This window comes from Mauremys reevesii, linkage group 2 (assembly GCF_016161935.1).
Source record: "Mauremys reevesii isolate NIE-2019 linkage group 2, ASM1616193v1, whole genome shotgun sequence".
Classification (NCBI taxonomy): Eukaryota; Metazoa; Chordata; order Testudines; family Geoemydidae; genus Mauremys; species Mauremys reevesii.
This window is the reverse complement of record NC_052624.1, coordinates 277,757,628-277,776,963: the sequence shown is the minus strand read 5'-3', so window position 1 is coordinate 277,776,963 and position 19,336 is coordinate 277,757,628. Positions and strand designations below refer to the sequence as shown.

Sequence of the window (19,336 nt, the reverse complement as noted above, 5' to 3'; positions counted from 1 at the left end):
GACATACTATTGAATTGGGTAAACAAACAGATCCTGGTTTATGTTTATGGACATGTATTATTAAAATTTGTTTGGTCAAACTTGTTAAAAACAAGCTTTTCTTGAACTATGCTTATGTCATAATGAATTTCTGTGCTTTTTTTAAATGGGCTTCTTAAAGCATTCCCCCGGGTAAACTTAAAATGGTACATTCCTCTTTTAATTTTCTCCCCCCTCAAAATTTGTCTCTATGGCAATGGATTGGCTCTACTAATTACAGTAGGTGCCCTGTTAGAATGAATTCACAGTCTATTCAACCGTGAAGAATGTACAGCATTCACCGATTTAAACCTTTATTTTACAGGCTGGCCAACAATGAGAAGCAAGGAGTAAGGTCACATACAGTCTCTGTATCAGGTAAGGACCATTAAGATTATAAATTTGTTTATAAAGCTAGCAAATATTTGGATGGTTTTTTACACTTGTGTAAATATAGCTCACTTCTTATTGCATTGCTACTAATTTTCTTAAGACCTTAGCTTTGCTTCTTTCCTTGTGGAGTTTCTAAAGAAAAACTATTTTTTGTAGCTTTCCTACATACTGTTGTTTATAAGACCTACCAGTTGTAACTATATCCTTATTTTAACGTATACAGTATAAAGTCAGAAAACTTCAAAGCAAAGCTAATTTTAAGTACTAAAGTTTGCAGTGGCTTAGAAATATGCTAGATTGTAATGGCTTTTAATTAACTGTGTTTATTTACAAATTACTACTCATAATTGAAATTTGTAATGAAATGAAATGAAAGGGAAAATAGGCAATATAAAAACTCCACAGTTGTCATTTTGTTTTCTGAGAGAAGTGGAGATCATTATTAGCTTGCTTGTTGTTGCTGCTGTTTTGCACAAACCACTATTTATATTTTAGATATTGAAAAGTCACTGAAGTTAGTCTGAGCTTTGGGGGATGTGAGGAAAAACCATAAATACATATTCATTATTTGATAGTAGTATGGAAATAATAGATTTCTAATTCCTTCAGCATGTTTGGATAGAGCGGCTGTATTTATCTAAAGCTTTTAACGTTTACGTAGGCTCTCTTTCAAGGGGTGGACATTTCCTCAGAGGAAAATATAAAAGTAGTTGAGAGTCCCTCTGCAGGATACACCATCTTCTTGATGCACAGGGATTAAGATGTGTATTTCCTAGTAATGGTTATATACCCGTGTATAGAGAAGCCTTACAACACAAGAGAATATGATTATTATGACACATTACTGAAGACTTATATTGGTTGGCCACAGGCCATAGGTACCAATTTTGGGACCAAATGGGGTTTACAATGGACATTGAGCTGCAGTCTTAAGTATAGAGGGGCTACAACCTTACCATAATATTTTTCAACTTGTCACAAATTGGTGGCATGCACAGAAGAAGCTATGGAGTTCGTAGCTCTAGTTGATGCTCCATCATACTATGTGGAAAGGGGGAGAAAGGGCACAATGGCATTTGGTTAGTGTGTCTCTGATTAAAGCTTTTTCTAGACTTTAGCCTTTTTAAAGAACATTGTATTAACTCTGCTTCTGCCTGATATTACTCCTCCTAGGTGAAATGCACCCCCTCTGCATAAAACCCAATTAGACAGACTTTTGTGCAAGGAAATAAGCATGGAAAAGGCGATGGAATTCATACACATACCAAAATGCTGGGCTGCCACACAGCATCACCAGAGTTACTATTCGAGCCCATTGACTTGAATAACAGCATCTGTGCCTTCAGTACCGACTAAGCAGGGTTTGGTGGCACTAGATCCATATAAGCCTGGATTCTGCAGCCCCCTCCCTGACCAACTAAACAACCCCCTAAAGTGAGACACCCCACATGACTCCTCCACCTAACCTCCCTCAACACAGCCCCATTGCAAGTAAAAGTGTGGTACGTCCTTGGCATCTCTGAGTATTTCACCCTCAGTTCTTAATATATATTTATAAAAACATGAAAAACCCAATATACACCTCTACCTCGATATAACGCTGTCCTCGGGAGCCAAAAAATCTTACCGCGTTATAGATGAAACCGCGTTATATCTAACTTGCTTTGATCCACTGGAGTGTGCAGCCCTGCCTCCCGGGAGCACTGCTTTACCGCGTTATATCCGAATTTGTGTTATATTGGGTCGCGTTATATTGAGGTAGAGGTGTATGTATCATATATATAAAAATTAAATTAACAATAAGTGCACATATCTCATGATTAAGGCTTCGAGTCTGTCATGGAGTTCACAGAAATAACAGATTTCCGTGATCTCTCTGACTTCTGCAGCGGTTGGTGCTGGCTCAGGGCTGCCTGAGCCGGACAGCCCCTGGGCCAGCAACAGAATTTGAGTGTGTAGTAGGGGGCCCAGTGCTAGGGGCATGGGAGTGTGTGTGTGGGGGGGTGCTTACCTTGGGGGGGAGGGTCCCCTGACTCCCAGTGGCATGGGCCCTGCAGCTCCTAGGTGGAGGAGGGACCAGGGGGCCCCATGCGCTGCCTGCGCCCACAGGCCCCGACCTCGCAGCTCCCACTGGCTCCAGTTCCCGGCCAATGGGAGCTGTGCAGCCGCCGCTTGTGGCAGAACTGGGAGCAGTGCACAGAGCCCCCTGACTCCTCTGCTGCCTAAGAGCTTCAGGGACACGTGGAGTCGGGTAGGTAGCCCCTGCCAGCCCCACCAAACCCCACTCCCCAGCAACAGCAGAGGCCCTGGGCCACGCGCTGCTGCCTATCCCCCAGCCCCTCCCTCCAGCAGCAGCATGGTCCCAGACCACCTTCCCCACCACCTGCAGTGCCCCCGGACCATCCTCCCCAGAGCACCCAAAGCCCCCTGTCCAAGTTTTAGTTAGGTGTATATAGTAAAAGTCATGGACAAGTCACTGGACGTGAATTTTTGTTTACTACCCATGACCTGTCCATGACTTTTACTTAAAAATACCCGTGACTAAAATGTAGCCTTATTCATGATCTGTGTGACAGGGTGGCCTCAGGGTCCTACCATGCCCTGTCCCAGAGAGGAGCAGAAGAGAAGTTCTCCAAGTGGCCTAGATTGGCTGCAGGGGAAGCCAATCAAAGGAGCTGCAGGAGCAGCCAGTTAGGGCCAGGAGGGCCATATAATAAGTAGCAGCAGAGACAAGAGTCAATCAGTTGCTGCCTGGAGGTGGAAGAGCAAGAACTGTGTTCCTGGCTGGCTGGAAGAGCAGCAGGACCACGGACAGCTCAATGTGGGCAGGGACCAGGAGAGCTATGAATGATCTCCTGCCCCTGGCTGCAGGGACTGAGCAAGGACTGAACCCAGAGAGGGCTCCAGGAAGACTGTCTCCAGGGAGGAAGTCTTGGGGGTGAAGGGTGTCGGAGCCTTCCCAGAAGTGGTGGGAGCTGTGGGGAGCCCAGGGCAGATGGGCAGACCCAGGTTGCGTGGGCAGACCCAGGCTCCCCACAGCTGCCCATGCAGCTCTCCCTGACCTGGCTCTGGCCAGGGGGTGGGGCTTTGAAGATGCAGGCCAGCCATGATAAGAGCTGCACAGGCCACTGTGGGAAGCCGCAGCAGATCCTCTACCTGCTTGCGGTGCAGAGGGCCTGCAGAGAGGTGTCCACGGGCCCCTCGCCCAGGGCAGATGGAGGGTCCACGGCGCCCTACAGCTGTGTGCCCGGCTCTTATCATGGCCAGGCTGTGGGTCTGAGGATCCTCACCCCCTTCCCGGACAGAGCTGGATCAGGGAGAGCCATGTGGGCAGCTGTGGTGAGCTGGTGCAGAGTTGCAGATCCTTCACCTGCCCTGGGCCAGGCAGGACTCTGGTTGGAGGCTGCTCTCAGCCTCCCCGCACCATGGGCAGGGGGGGGTCCGCCTGGCTCCCACAACAGACCGTGTTCCCTAGCCAGGCTCCATGCTGGCTTGGATGGGGGTTGGGGCCTCAGGGGGGAAGAGGAGAGAGGAATAAGGCAGCCCCTCTGGCCTCCCCCAGTTCTGGTGCTACTGCTGGGGGCATGGCCCCATTCAAAGACTGTATACCCCAGAAGGGGGTTATTCTGTTCCACCTACAGTGACTCGGGTGGAGGGCTGAGTCACTGAAGCCCCACCAAAGAAACCATCGACCAAGGGAGGGCGCTCACAAGAGGTGGGTGGCACTCTGATACAGCACCACAAACTGAGACTTCAGGCACTCAACCAGGGGGGAGCTTGCAAGACACAGCTGCCGGCCCATTTACAATCTGTTATTGTAACCCTTGTACTCACATGCCTCTCCATCCCCAGTTACATTATATCTGAATTAGTGTGAATGTCTCTGGGCAGAAACTTAACTTTGATTTGTTCTTTAAAGCACCCTGCACACTTATGGCACTGTATAAATAGGTTGTTGTAGTAATGTGATCAAATGTTTTGGTATGATGATGTTATGGTCTTCTAACCCCATAAGTCTGGTGTTTAGGGTCAAATGTAGATATGAACGGGAGACAGACAAGCAGTGCTCTGAGAGCATTGGGCATGTGTGCACACACAAACAGAAGTGGTGTGTGGATCAGTTGTTGGGAGTCACTTCTCTAAGTGATTGGCCTGTAAATACAAAACAAAACAATTTAAACCAGGAAATCTCTTTCCCCGCCCCTTCCCCCCGGCTAAGAAAGCCAAACTAATTTTGTATTTTTATACTATTTTGTTTTTATTTTATAGTGTTTCAGGTCCTCACATACTAAAACATTGTGCCTGTGTGTTTCACATTGAGTTATAAACCACTGGAAAACTGACATCACACTGAGATGATTCATGCAATCCTGCTTATTACTCATTTGGAGGTTCGGGGGGAGGTACTCTTTCCTATAAGGTGACGTGAAAGACTTTCTGACCTTTGTTTACCCCAAGTAAAGTCATGTTATGTGTCCTCTGTCAAGCTTGGCACAGATGATATTACACTGAATTTATACCATAGACACAGATTGTTAGCATGTAAGTTTGTGGTACTTGGGACATATTTTTCCTCTGGAGATGTTCTCTTTGAGAGCCTCCTGTGCTCCCTGAATGTATCAATTTGTTTCCGATGAAGTAATGTTTCATGTTGACACATACAAGTGGCACTCTTGTTGAAATCTGTATCTGATATATGGTACTGAACAATGAAAGCAACAGATGTGCATAATGCTCAGTTAACACCAGAGTTGCAGATCAGCAGGGGCTGACAGCTGACAGCATCCTGTGCAAAACCATCTGTGGATGATGCCATAGTGAGTTGCAGAATAAGATCTTTTCTCTGATGACATTTTAATGTTTACATCCAGAGGTTTCAAATAAGACAGGCCTTTATAGCTATCTGGCAGCTGTACCCTCCTTCATGCACTTAATAGCTTGGAAGCATAAATTCAGAACTCTGCTGCTTGTTTTCATTGACATTGCTATTCTTTGTTTAGTATTTCCCCAATATTAGAACCTCAGTAGCAAAATTTGAACTGCAGATGCAACAAAAAATAGTTACATAAAAGTTTGCCAACTAGCCATATTTGTAGTTTTAACTCTCTTCGCTGAGAAGGACAGTTTCAAAAATGATTTCTCTACCAAGCTAATGAGGTACTGATTATAGCTAAAGACCAGACACTGCCACGATTTGGTTTGGGGATGCACCACAAGTTCAAATGTATATGTTAAGCCATTGGCTATACAAGGTTAAACTGTTTCTGCAAGATTTCTAGCCTTTCCCATGAAATATCTGACACTCCCTAAAGTGTTTTTTGTCCCAGTGAAAGCAAGAACCACCTTTTCCATGGTATTTTGGCATTTCAAGATGTTCAGAGGCATAGAGTGCATGAAAATGAAAAACAGCAAGCTGGAAAGTTACCTGAAGTTTTTCTAGCCTTAAGCAACAAGGTTCCTTTTCATACTAAAGTGAATGAGCAGGTTGGTTCCAGAAACCTCTCACCCATAGTTGGTAGCAGCATGGTCTGGTAGATGGCAGGGCTGGGAGTCAAAAAATGTGTGACCTTGGGTACATCACTTCACATTTTTGTGCTTCCATTTCCCCTCTGTCTTGCCTGTTTAGATCAAATGCTCTTTGCAGCAGACACTGTCTCTCACTGTGTGTTTGTACAGCACCTAGCACAATTGGGCCCAGTCTCAGTTGGGGCCTCTAGACATTACTATAATACAAATAATGAATACTAAATCTTTTTCAGTCACAACTCACTAAATTTATCTATACATAGGCATATTTTACTTAATGTACTTTCTTCAATTGGATTACAGATTAGTTGTGACCATGTTGTTGTTTTGGTTTTAGTTATTATGGGGCCACAGAAGTGACTCTGCATCATAATCCCAATTTTCATCCCCCTTCTCCTTAATTTATGTAAAAATAAAAAATGTCCTTTCCACAGGATATTACATCTGTCTACAAGCCTTCAGGAGAGGAACCTATTTTCATGTTGTGCTGCTGGCAAACTGATACTGTATATATCTAATTTAAAAGAAGTAACACATGAGTTCACTAAAATCTTGTTGACTGTACTGCAGGCTGGTCTGCTTCTTAGCAAATGGTCTAGTCTACAGGAATTTGTCTTGGCCAGCAATTTGTTTCTGAACAGCAAATATTAGCTTTAGAAAAGACATACGCTACTTCCAAAAATAATAATTTATTCACTCAATTATATATATTATATAAACCCCTTCACAGAAATTAAATTAATGCATCTTCAGTTTGCTTATGCCCGTTTTAAATGTATTTCTTCTAAATCTATAAAAGTAGCAAAGAGTCCTGTGGCACCTTATAGACTAACAGACGTTTTGGAGCATGAGCTTTCGTGGGTGAATACCCACTTCGTCGGATTCTTCTAAATCTATGTATCTTATTCACCCTTTATATGAGTATGACTAGGAGTATTAATTACCATGCTTTTATCTCCTTGTGACCAACCTCTGGCCATTTTTTGTGCCTTGTTAATGCTAGGAAACCCATAGGCAGGAAATCTCTAGTCCTACCTGTCCAAATCTCTCATAGGGACTATTCCACAGGCACTATGTAAGTGGAGCTAGAGATTGTGGCATCCCAGGATTGGTGCTTTGGGCCCATTGAGCATGGTCCATGCTTTTTAGTGTGGGAACATCTTGATCAAGAATGGCCGTTTATATCCACATCCCCCACACTATTCCTGGGTATAAAAATATGTGTGCAAGGAGGGAATGTTGCATGGAACTGTTACTGGCTGAAAGATGGACATGTAAGAGGAAATTCACCCTTTGCAGAGTGTAAGCAAAAGATCATTAAAGATCTCATTTAAACCCTCAAAATAGGACTCTGTGGTAAAATTTAAGTGGGTGAGCAGCTGGCCATATGCTGTAGTGGTGAACATCTTCCGTAATGAAATACAGCTTTTTCAGTGTTCATTGATTCACAGATTCCAAAGCCAGAAGGAACCATTGTGATCATCTAGTCTGACCTCCTGTAGAACACGGACCATAGAACTTCCCCAAAATAATTCCTAGAGTCTAACTTTTAGTATTAATATGTGCCTATTTAGAGGGGGAAATTGACGTGTGACCGAATGCATGATTTTATGTTTTAGTCTAGAATGAAGTACAAAACGCAAGCAGATTAGAGTACTGGTATCAAGTAGTTTAATTTCTAAAATCATTGGGCATTTCCCTTTAATGGTGAGATGAGTGGCTTTCTTTGAGAAATACACTGTGATCTGTGGAAATTGAAGGTGCTCAGCACCTGGCTGTAGTAACCCCCAAGATAATTTACTAGTTTTTGCTGTAAAGTCAGTTAGATTTATAGTAGGATAATTTTAGTCCCCAGATAGCAACGCTCCGCATCATAGTCGAGCAGTCTATGGAGTGGAACTCCTCGTTGTACATCAACTTTGTTGACTATGAGAAAGCATTCGATAGCGTGGATCGAGAGACCCTCTGGAAGCTCCTTGCACTATGGCATGAAGAAATTAGAAGGAGAAGGTGGGGCTGATAGGACATACACTACGCAGCAGCCCAACAACACATCACCAGAGGCACTGCAAATTTTAGTCCCTTAAAGTACATATTGTGACTGAACTCTCAGTAATTCAGTATATACTCTTTCACTGCAATTCTGTCCTAGTGTGCTAATTAAGGGGTGGAGCCTCAGCTGGTGTAAACTGTCATAGTGCCACTGAAGTCCATGGAGCTATGATAGTTCACACCAGCTGAGGATCAGCCCCTAAAACTTCAGCAATGTTATTCAAAACTTTGAATTTCTTTTCTACATCTTAATGAAAGAAGGGCTATAGAAAGAAAATTCACTCTTATGTGAGGGGGTTGAATCATTTTAGTTCAGCAGATTTTAGCATGTGTTAAAAGAAATACGATTTAATTTGTATAAAAGAAACAAACTATGGATATTTTCAGTTGCTTACTGTAGGTCAAAATGAAGCCAATCAAATGTTGATATTTTGATACACAGTGTAGAAAAAGATGTCACAAGCTAAGTTAATTTCATTATTACAGCACCTAAAATAAAAAACTGCTTTTAATAATGAGGCTAATTACAAGCAATGTTAAGAGCTCAGGGTGAAGGACAAACAAGATTTTATTTAGATTTAACAATTCCTGGCAAAGCACAGTGCATTCTCTGTCTTGTGACCCCTGTGCCCAAAATGAAAGTCTGTCTTCTGCTCAAGTCTGAAAGAGTTTCTTGTGTAAAACTTACATTCCCACAGAATTATTAAACTGTAATTGGGGGGAAAAGGTGGTTTTTGCCCACAGCTTAAAAAGCTTGACTTTCTGACACATGCATTTTATCAGGTCACTTCAAAATGAATGTGCTGTTTGGTAACAGAATTATTTCAGTGGAAAATTTTGAAGCCTTAAGTGTTTCTTCTGTGCACTTGTAGCTAGGTTTGGTAAAACAATTCATTTTAGTTCTTTTAGTTTCAGAATTACCTGAAAATACCATACTTAATAACCTAATGAAACATTCCTGTGATTAAAAAAAAGAGCCTAATCCTTGTTCTGATGCTGGCTCCCTAAGTGTCCTTCAACAAGTCACTAGTCTCTGTGCTTGCAGTTGATATTTCTTGAGAAATGTGAGATGAATTAAAGATAGGCATCAACTATGAAAAGCAAACTTCCTTGGCTTTGTTGGTTTGTGTCATAACCTTAATATTATATTTTAAAACCAGGGCCTGATTTACCACTGTGTTATTCCACTGAAGTTACACTAGCATAAAACTGGAGCCATGTGGTGACGAATCATGCTGTTTTCTTTCAGTTGGCCAAATTCTTCCCATAAGTACATGGACATAATTTCCTTTGACTTGACCAGGGTGTACTTGTGTGTATGAGACTGATTGTTAGGTTGTGTTGGGGGTGGGGGTTCCTGTCTTGCCTGTCATTTTATTTTCCTGCTTTAGGATATTTTTTTCTACCAAATACCTGTCCAACTTGTGTGTACACATGTATACATGTCATGTGTATGGGTGTATTTACATACACACACTGAGGAGTTACTATTGATTTACAAATATGGCATTCATTCAGTACAAATATATAAATATTTATAGGCACCTTGAAATTCAGTATATTGCCCCAATAAATTGCAGTTTTCACATTGGAAAAAATAACCCCAACTATACATACGATATCATGGGGGCTAATTTAGCTACAGCTAATCAGGAAAGAGATCTTGGAGTCATTGTGGATAGTTCTCTGAAAACGTCCACGTGGTGTGGAGTGCCAGTCAAAAAAGCAAACAGGATGTTAGGAATCATTAAAAAAGGGATAGAGAATAGGATGGAGACTATCTTATTGCCATTATATAAAACCATGGTACGCCCACATCTTGAATACTGCGTACAGATGTGGTCTCTTCATCTCAAAAAAGATACACTGGTGTTAGAAAAGGTTCAGAGAAGGGCAACTAAAATGATTAGGGGTTTGGAATGGGTCCCATATGAGGAGAGATTAAAGAGGCTAGGACTTTTCAGCTTGGAAAAGAGGAGACTAAGGGGGGTTATGAAAGAGGTATATAAAATCATTAGTGGTGTGGAGAAAGTGAATAAGGAAAAGCTATTTACTTGTTCCCATAATATAGGAACTAGGGGCCACCAAATGAAATTAATGGGCAGCAGGTTTAAAACAAACCCAAAGTATTTTTTCACGCAACGCACTGTCAACCTCTGGAACTCCTTGCCAGAGGGTGTTGTGAAGGCCAATACTATAACGGGGTTCAAAAGGGAGCTAGATAGATTCATGGAAGATAGGTCCATCAATGGCTATTAGCCAGGATGGGCAGGAATGGTGTCCCTAGCCAGAAGCTGGGATTGGGTGACAGGGCATGGATCACTTGATGATAACCTGTCTGTTCATACCATTTGGGGCACCTGCCATTGACCACTGTCAGAGAACAGGATACTGGGTTTGATGGACCTTTGATCTGACCCAGTATGTGTTATGTTCTTATGTTCTTAACTAGCACTCGGCTGAACCCTCAAGGGTTAACACGTTGTTAATGTAGCCTCATACTCTACAAGGCAGCACAAATGGAGGGAAGGGAGACAGCATGGCAGACAGATTCACACCCTGTGTAAGAGAGAGCCCCTTTAAGTACGCAGACCACACTCTAAGTACGTTGGCTTTTTAAGATCAGCAAGTTGAGACAGCCGCTGCTGCCAGAAAGCTCCCTCCCATGTCCCCCCCTGCTCTATGGAGATGGGGTAAGCGGGAGGCAGGAGCAGGGGATAAGAGGACATCCTGACATTAGCACACACTCCCCCTTGCACAGCAAGCAGGAAGCTCCCGGGAGCAGTTCCAAGGCAGAGGACAGGAGCAGCAGATGGCAGTGAGGGGAGAGACAGCTGAACTGCCGGCAATTGATATCCTGCTGAGTGGTTGCCGCACAGAGAACTTAGGGGAGCAGGGAGCTGATGAGGGGCTGCCGGTCCACCCTGGTTCCAGGCCCCCACCAGCTAGCTCCAATGGGCTGCTCTTTCTGCAAGCAGTAGATGAAGCAGGTGGCTGCCAAATGTTATAAGGGAGCATTGCCCAACTTTAAACAAGCATGTTCTCTAATTGATCAGCAGCATAACAACGAAACAACGTTAACTGGGATGACTTTAAGTGAGGAGTTACTGTAGTGGTATTGGTGGATTGCTAGATGGAAATGGTAGAATTATCAATAATAATGCAGAAAAGTCAAAGTTTCCAGTAAATATGTCTGTTCTGTATTTGGGGGGGGAAACAATGATGTAGTCATATCGATGATGATGATAACATTCTTTTCGTTCCACTAGTATCTGAGTAGAATGTTAAACAGCAGCTACTAAATGTTAGACAGCAGGTCCATATAACTTGAATCCAAGAGTTTTAAAAGGGCTGTCTGGAGAGCTTTCAGGATTGTTAAGATTAATTTTTCAATAAATCTTGGGACACTGGGTAAGTTTCAGAAGACTGGAAGAAAGCTAATGTAGTGCCAGTATTTTAAAAAGATAAACAGAATGATGTGGGTCATTATAGGCCTATCAGTCTGACTTTGATCCCAGGCAAGATAACTGTGTGTCTGGTGTAGCATTCAGTTAATAAAGAATTAAAGGAGGGTAATAATGCATATCAACATGGGTTTATAATAGATCTTGTCAAACTAAATTGATATCTTTTTTTGATGAGATTGCAAGTTTGGTTGATGAAGATAATAGTGTTGATGTAATAGACTTCTGTAAGGCTGTGGTACCACACAACATTTTAACTAAACTATAACAATATGAAATGAAGATGGCACACATTAAATGGATTAAAAGCTGGGTAACTGATAGTTCTCAAAATGTAATTGTTTTCCAAAACATTTTATTAAGGCAAAGGTACAATAAAAAGTCAACACACTACACGTATTTTACTTATTCAGAATCAGGCTAATATTCAGAGAACCTAGCTAAAGATTCTGGTGTGCTGGCTGAGGAACCCTCCTCCTCTGAGTGCACAAGAAGGGTGACCAAAGTTCTAAATACCTATTCTTTTTGGCAGTTCTCTTGTGCACATACTGAATGCGAAAGCGCTTTTGTTACACGAACAGTCTATATTTTACTATGCCACAATTCCATAAGAGGAAAAGTCAGATTTTTCTAATATTGTGAAATACGAAGTTTTGCTGCTAACAATAAAAGAAATGGTCATTCTGTTTAAAATATAGATCCTATACTGGCACATTATGTAAGCGGGTCAAGGGATCACTTGGAAGTTGACATAAAATGAATCAGTAATTTATTTAAAAAAATTCTTTATTGGTTATATGTAAATTGAAGATATATATTCCCTTTCCCATGTAGAGATCCACTCATCCAGATCAGTTTCTTTGTCCAAAGCCCTCTCCCATCTTTTTCAATCAAAATTATATGTATCTTAAAAATTAAACCTTTTGTTCCAACTTGCTCCTGGATCAGCTCGTCAAATGTGGTTAATGTCTAAATAGACATCCTTGTATCGATTTCACATTAAAACATTTGACTTATTCATGTTTAAAATATGGGATGTTTATATTATTTATATGATTACATAACTCTTGGTATGACTTCAAATCAGGACCCAAGAACATCTGTCCAACCAAATTGAGTAATGTCAGCTCTTACCCACAATGAATAGTCACTTTTGTATTTGCTAGAGATAAATTGCTGATTATTAATTAAAGTAACTAACAGAGAGGGCCTTGGTGACGGGAATTTTCAAAGCTGCTTGGTGATCTGGATGAATGGTTATTTTTTATTTTTGGTGCCATACCTTTATTTTTAACCCAACAATCATGATGAATAGCTGTATTTTGGCTCCATTCTTGTTCACGTTTTACTCAGTGTTTGGGTGGTCTAATCTGAACCTAGTTGATCACATCTTTTAACTGTGATGGAAAGCTAGTCCACTCCATTCTGTAAGTTTACACAGAACATTAGAATTCACCTTTTGTCTTTTATGTTTCCAAATGAATTTTAATAGCACATCCTGCCATGTTTTTAATGTCATATCAGGGATACCAATAGGGGATACACTGAAACAAAAGTAACTTTGGTCGGAAATTCATCTTTACGAAGGCTGTACGTCTTAGCCAAGAAATTTAATATTTGTTCCGTTCCTGAAAGTCTTTTATTATTTTATTCCACTGTGGAGGGTAATTTTCCTTAAAAAGTGTTTTATTTTTCTCCACAATATTTATTCCTAAATATTTTAAAGATTCCTTTACCCATTTAAATGTATGTAGCTGACAACTGTTTTGATCCTTTCAGGAATATTAATACTTAAAATTTCAGGTTTATCATAATTTATTTTGAATCCTGATACCTCTCCAGATTCCAAAGTCAATTGTAATTTTTAATGAGGCTCTGGGTCCTGCAAATATAACATGATGTTGTCAACATACAAATGTATTTTGTGTTCTAATCCAGAAAACATTTTGATGCCCGTAACCAAGGGGCTGTTTCTCACACTTATCGCAAATGGCACCATTGCCAAAGCAAACCCTGACTTATACCCCTAGAAAAATTAAAAGAAGGAGATTGATGACCATTAACTAAAGCAGATCTCAGAGATGATTGTATAGAGCCAATATGCCCATAGAAAACTAATTTCCAAAACCAAATCTTACCCAAATTTGTTTGAGGTACTCCCAACTTCAGCCTGTTAAAGGCTTTCTCAGCATCCAAAGAAAGCAGCGCACAGGAAGAATTACTAAAATTAATATTATAGAGCAAATGCACACTTCTTCTGATATTTATCAGCTAGATGCCTGCCAGCAACGAACCCATATTGATCAGGGCAAATATATTTTGGCAAGATGAGACTAGATCTGTTTGTTAGGACCTTGGCATAAATTTTAGTATTCACATGAATTAAAGAAATAGGTTTGTACACATGGTAAGATCTTTTCCTTCTTTAGGAAAGAACGTTTGCAGCTTTACATGAATCCAGAGTCTCGTTTCCCTGCTTTATGCCATTAAACAAGTCAGTTAAAGTAGGGACCAACTCTTGCTTTAGAGCTCTATAATACTTCCCAGAAAACCCATTGGGACCAGGAGCCTGATTAGATTTTAAATTCTTAATTATAACTTTAACTTCCTCTACAGCAATTTGCCTATCAAGAGCTACCACATCATCCTCTGAGAACTGAGGTGGTTTCACTCCTCTCAAAAATCTTTTTATAAGTTGCTCTGAAGCATACAAAGTATGGAAAAAGTTAGCAAATATTTCAGAAGTCTGTTTGATGGCAGTTACTAAATCTCCCTATTTATTTCTAATCAAATCCTTTTTCTTTTGTAACTTTCTGGCTAAAAGCCTACTAGCTTTATTGCCTGTATCATAATATTTTTGTTTAATATATCTAAGTATTTGTTCTGCCTTACCAGTTTGTAACAGGTTAATCCTCCCTCTTTTCTCAGTTATTTTCTTATACACTGTTTTAGATTCTGTAGATTTATGTCTGCTTTCCAAAACAGAAAGTTCTTTAACAAAATGTTTTTCAAGAGCTCAATTCTTATAAAGGCTAAGGCACAAAATGAGTTACACCTAGCAAGGGACATAGAAGGCAATAAGAAGAGCTTTTTTTAAAATACATTAAAAGCAAGAGAAAGACAAAGGAAAATGTAGGTCTTCTACTTCGAGGGGAAGGAGAGCTAATAACTGATTACAGCAAGAATGATGAGATGTTTAATCCCTGTTTTGCTTCAGTCTTCACTAAAAAGGTTAGTTGTGACCAGATGCTTAGCATACTTAATATTAACAACAAGGGGGAAGGAACGCAAGTCAAAATAGGGAAAAAAGAAGTTAAAGAAAAAATTTGATAAGTTAGATGCGTGACGGGTTAGATCACAGAACCCCCTTGGGAGCTGCCACCCAATGTGCCAAGACTACTTCTTCCCCTGCTAGCTCAGTACTACAGCACCCTGTTTTGCTGAGCCACACATGCCCGTCTGCTCCAACAAAGACCCAGGGTCTGAATTACTTGCCCCAAAGCTGTAGGCTTCACTGAAAACAGCTCACAGAAGTGTTCCTGTCTTTAGCACTCAGATGCCCAACTCCCAGTGGGGTCTAAACCCAAATAAATCCATTTTACCCTGTATAAAGCTTATACAGGGTAAACTCATAAATTGTTCACCCTCTATAACACTGAGAGAGAGAGATGCACAGCTGTTTGCTCCCCCAGGTATTAATACATACTCTGAGTCAATTAATAAGTAAAAAGTGATTTTATTACATACAGAAAGTAGGATTTAAGTGGTTCCAAGTAGTAACAGACAGAACAAAGTAAGTCACAAAGCAAAATAAAATAAAATGCGCAAATCTATGTCTAATTAAACTGAATACAAATAATCTCACCCTCAGAAATGCTTCAGTAAGTTTTTTTCTCAGACTGGACACCTTCCAGGCCTGGGCACAATTATTTCCCCTGGTACAGCTCTTGTTCCAGCTCAGGTGGTAGCTAGGGTATTCTTCATGATGGCTCCTCTCTTTAGCCAGCTGAAGACAAAATGGAGGGGTCTCCCAGGGGTGTAAATAGACTTTCTCTTGTGGTTTGAGACCCCCTCCTCACTCCTATGCAAAGTCCAGCTCCAAGATGGAGTTCTGGAGTCACCTGGGCAAGTCACATATCCATGCATGACTCAGTTTCTTACCAGGTAGTAGCCATGGGTCACATGCTACCTTGAACGTCCTCAAGTAGACTTCTATGTGGATTGGAGCATTCCAAGATTCACTGTCCTTTAAATGTCTCTTGATTAGGTAGTTAACTTCAACATTCCTTTCTCCAGAAACTGACCAAATGCTTTACTAAGGTTATTTAGAAATCAAGCCAGTTCCCAATAGATTCAGTAGATCATAACCTTTGAGATATGTTATATGGCATATGTAGCATAAAACACATTCTAAGCATATTTCCATAAAGCCTTATGGGCGGTACCGTCACAAGATGTAATCAAGTTGGCAGGGCTTGATGAAATTCATCCTAAGGTACTTAAAGAACCAGCAACAATCAATCTTGGAAACGTTAGGAATTTTCTTAGACAACTCATGGAGGACAGGTGAGGTCCCAGAGGACTGGAAAAGGGGAAACATAGTACATATCTTTAAAAAGGGGAACAAAAAGGACCTGGGGAATTACAGACCAGTCAGCTTAACTTCGACACCTGGAAAGATACTAGAACAAAGTATTACACAATCAGTTTGTAAGCAACTAGAGGATAATAGGGTTATAAGGAATAGCTAGCATGGATTTGTCAAAACAAATTCATACCAAACCAGCGTAATTTCTTTCTTTGACAGGGTTATTGGCCTGGTGGGTGAAGGAGAAAGTGTGATATATCTTATTTCAGTAAAGCTTTTGACACAGTCCCACATGACATTTCCATAAGCAAACTATGGAAATGTGCACTAGATGAAATTACTATAAATTGGGTCCACAAATGGTAGAAGTACTGTGCTCAAAGAGGAGTTATCAATGGTTTGCTGTCAAACTGGGAGGACATATCTAGTAGAGTCTTGCAGGGTCAGTCCTGGGTCCAGTACTGGGAGGAGTTGTAAGCACTTTGGAGGACGGGATTAGAATTCACAAATTGGAGAATTAGTTTGAAATCAATAAGATAAAAGTCAATAAAGACAGGTGCAAAGTACTTCACTTAGGAAAGAAAAATCATATGCACAACTACAAAATGCAGAATAACTGGCTATGTGGTAGTATTGCTGAAAAGGATCAGGGGTTACAGTGGATCACAAATTGAGTATGAGCCATGTGATGCAGTTGTAAAAAAGGCAAATATTCTGGAATGTATTAACAGGAGTATCCTCTGTAAGACATGGAAGGTAACTGTCCTGCTCTGCTTGGCATCGGTGAGGCCTCAGCTGGAGTACTGGGCGGCACGCTTTAGGAAGGATGTAGACAAATTGGAGGGAGTCCAGAGGAGAGCAACAAAAATGATAAAATGTTTAGAAAACCCGACCTGTGAGGAAAGGTTAAAAAACGGGTCATGTTTAGTCTTGAGAAAAGAAGTCTGAGAAGGGAATCCGATAGTCTTCAAATGTGATAAGGGCTCTTGCAAAGAGGCATGTGATCACTTGTTCTCTATGTCCACTGGAGTTAGGAGAAGTAATGGGTTTAATCTGCAGTAAGGGAGATTTAGGTTAGATATTCAGAAAAACTTCCTAGCTATAAGGGTAGCTAACCCTGGAATAGGCTTCCAAGGGAGGATGTGGAATCCCTGTTGTTGGAAGTTTTTAAGAACAGGTTAGAAAAACACACCTGTTAGGGAGGGTCTAGGTTTACTTGATCTTGCCTCAGCACAGAGGGCTGGACTTAATGTCTTGAGGTCCTTTCCAGCCCTAAATTTCTGTGATTCTTTATGCCTAGGAATTTTTGGGGGTGGGGGAGTTCTATGCTCTCTGTTATACAGGTCACATTTGTCCCTTTGGCTTTGGAATCTATAAATCTATGTATTTTTGCTGTGTAACGTGGTGCCCATGACTAGCTCTCATTCATCTAAATTAAATTAACTCAATAATTTTAAAACTACTTTTTCCCAAAAACCCCATGGGAGTCATATGCATTGTCAGCTAATGTTACTTGGAATTTTGTTATTAGAATACAAAGGTTTTTTAATATTCTTTATTTCACAGTAAAAAGAGTGCTTATCCAAAAGTTTGGAATGATGGAAATAGAGAAGTTACATAATCTAGACAAATGCATTAGTAGTATGTGTATATCAGGCAGTGTTTACAAACCTCCCTATGGGTCATCCCCAAAACTTAGCTCCAACCATCCATGTAAACAGGAATAATTGGTGGACATTGAAAAGAAACAACATTGTATTTGGAAGCTTTACAAACATATCCCACCATCCTCTTTTTCTAGAAAGGAAAAATTATAGATTTCTGTTCAAAAAGAAACATTAGCACAGGCATAACTATTTAATCACAAGCAATGTTTCAACATATATATTGTTAAATACACAATCTATCCATCTACATGAGAGGAGAAATGATCAGATAGGAAATTCAGAACAAAATACACTAAGTGCTTTAGTTTGGTCTTACTCAAATTGAGAGGGAAAAGCTAGACAAAAACATTCTTAACTACTGGTATTTTCAGCTGCTTGTCTCCGTTAGGATCTTTTCCCAAGAGGATTTAGACACCAACGCTTAGAGATTTTCTGTCTGCTGCTAATGTGCAGTATCTTTCTACCTCATATTAAAAGGGTTATATTAGCCTTCTTGCACAAACTATGTTGCAGTGCAGTGAATTCTCCAAGTACTACTAGTAGGCATCATTCTTGATTTTTCAGTGCTCTCCATTGTATATGAATCCAGCTGGCTCAGTGTTAGCACTATTAGCACTAGATACTGGAACTGCCTGAAGAACCATGCATGCATCTTTGTCTGTAGGAGTGGCAAAGAGGAGAATGGCAAGGAGGGTGAATTGGGAAGGAAGGGAGGGATGAGAGAGAGAAAGAGAGAGAACAGGGAGATCTCAGGAGTAACTAGAGGAAGAGAAACAGGAAAAGTAGATAGGCAAGAAGACTCTGATAGTATTTTGATCACAGATGAAGTTGTACCTTACTCCTGTACATCAGGAATATCCTCTTCCGTTGTGTTCTTTCTAGGGTCCTTTGGAATAGTTAGCTGTGAAATATAACATTTTCTTGAAGTCCTGGTGAGACCACAAGAATGAATTTTCAGTGGTTTGCGTAATCAGCAGAAACCTGTGATGAAATTATAGCATTGTAATGCAAAATGTGACTTTTAAATAGTATTTCATAGATTTCATGATCCAAATTACTTGTGAAAGAATCCTTTCTTCCTACTCTTGTCTCCCCCCTCTGCTCCTCCCCATTCCATCGACTCTCTTTGTTGCAGTGGGCTTATATCACTCATCTGAATGGTCACTTACTGCTGGTAGTAATGTTGCAGTTTATGCCTAGAAGTGTTTGGATTTTTTGTTTAGGGTGCAGACCTTTATTTTTTTGACAAATGTATTTATTAAATGCATTGCTTATATAAATTTCATATTGCTGAAAAAGTTTAAAAGTAAATAAAATGGTTTATTCCATGATAAATGGCATATACGTTCAGTGAATTCATTTTAGTGAGCTGCTCTTATCTAAACAGAGAAAGCACTCAACTCTGCTTTCGCCCAGATTTAGAAGCTTTATGTGCACTCAGATGAAAGCTAAGACTGCATAGGAGTGTCATCTTAGATGGCTGGAAGTTGATGTGGAATACTGGGAATAGCTCCAAGTGTTGTGTAAGCTCCTGAAAGTAGTTAGAACATAAAAAACAAAATTACCAAATGAAAACCCACAAAATAAACCTTTAATCTTTCACCAGTTTTAATTTGATACCTGATCAT

The 19,336-nt window shown here is 40.6% G+C and overlaps 1 protein-coding gene across 13 annotated transcripts in view; it reads left to right on the top strand.

Moving 5' to 3' along the window:
• Nucleotides 1-19,336, top strand: part of PTK2 (protein tyrosine kinase 2) — a 383,889-nt gene that overhangs the window by 261,497 nt on the left and 103,056 nt on the right. For all 13 annotated transcript variants that reach the window (XM_039527647.1, XM_039527645.1, XM_039527651.1 and 10 more), the window contains one exon: nt 344-396. In XM_039527647.1, coding sequence (XP_039383581.1) covers nt 344-396 — 53 coding nt within the window. The remainder of the gene's footprint in view (nt 1-343; nt 397-19,336) is intronic.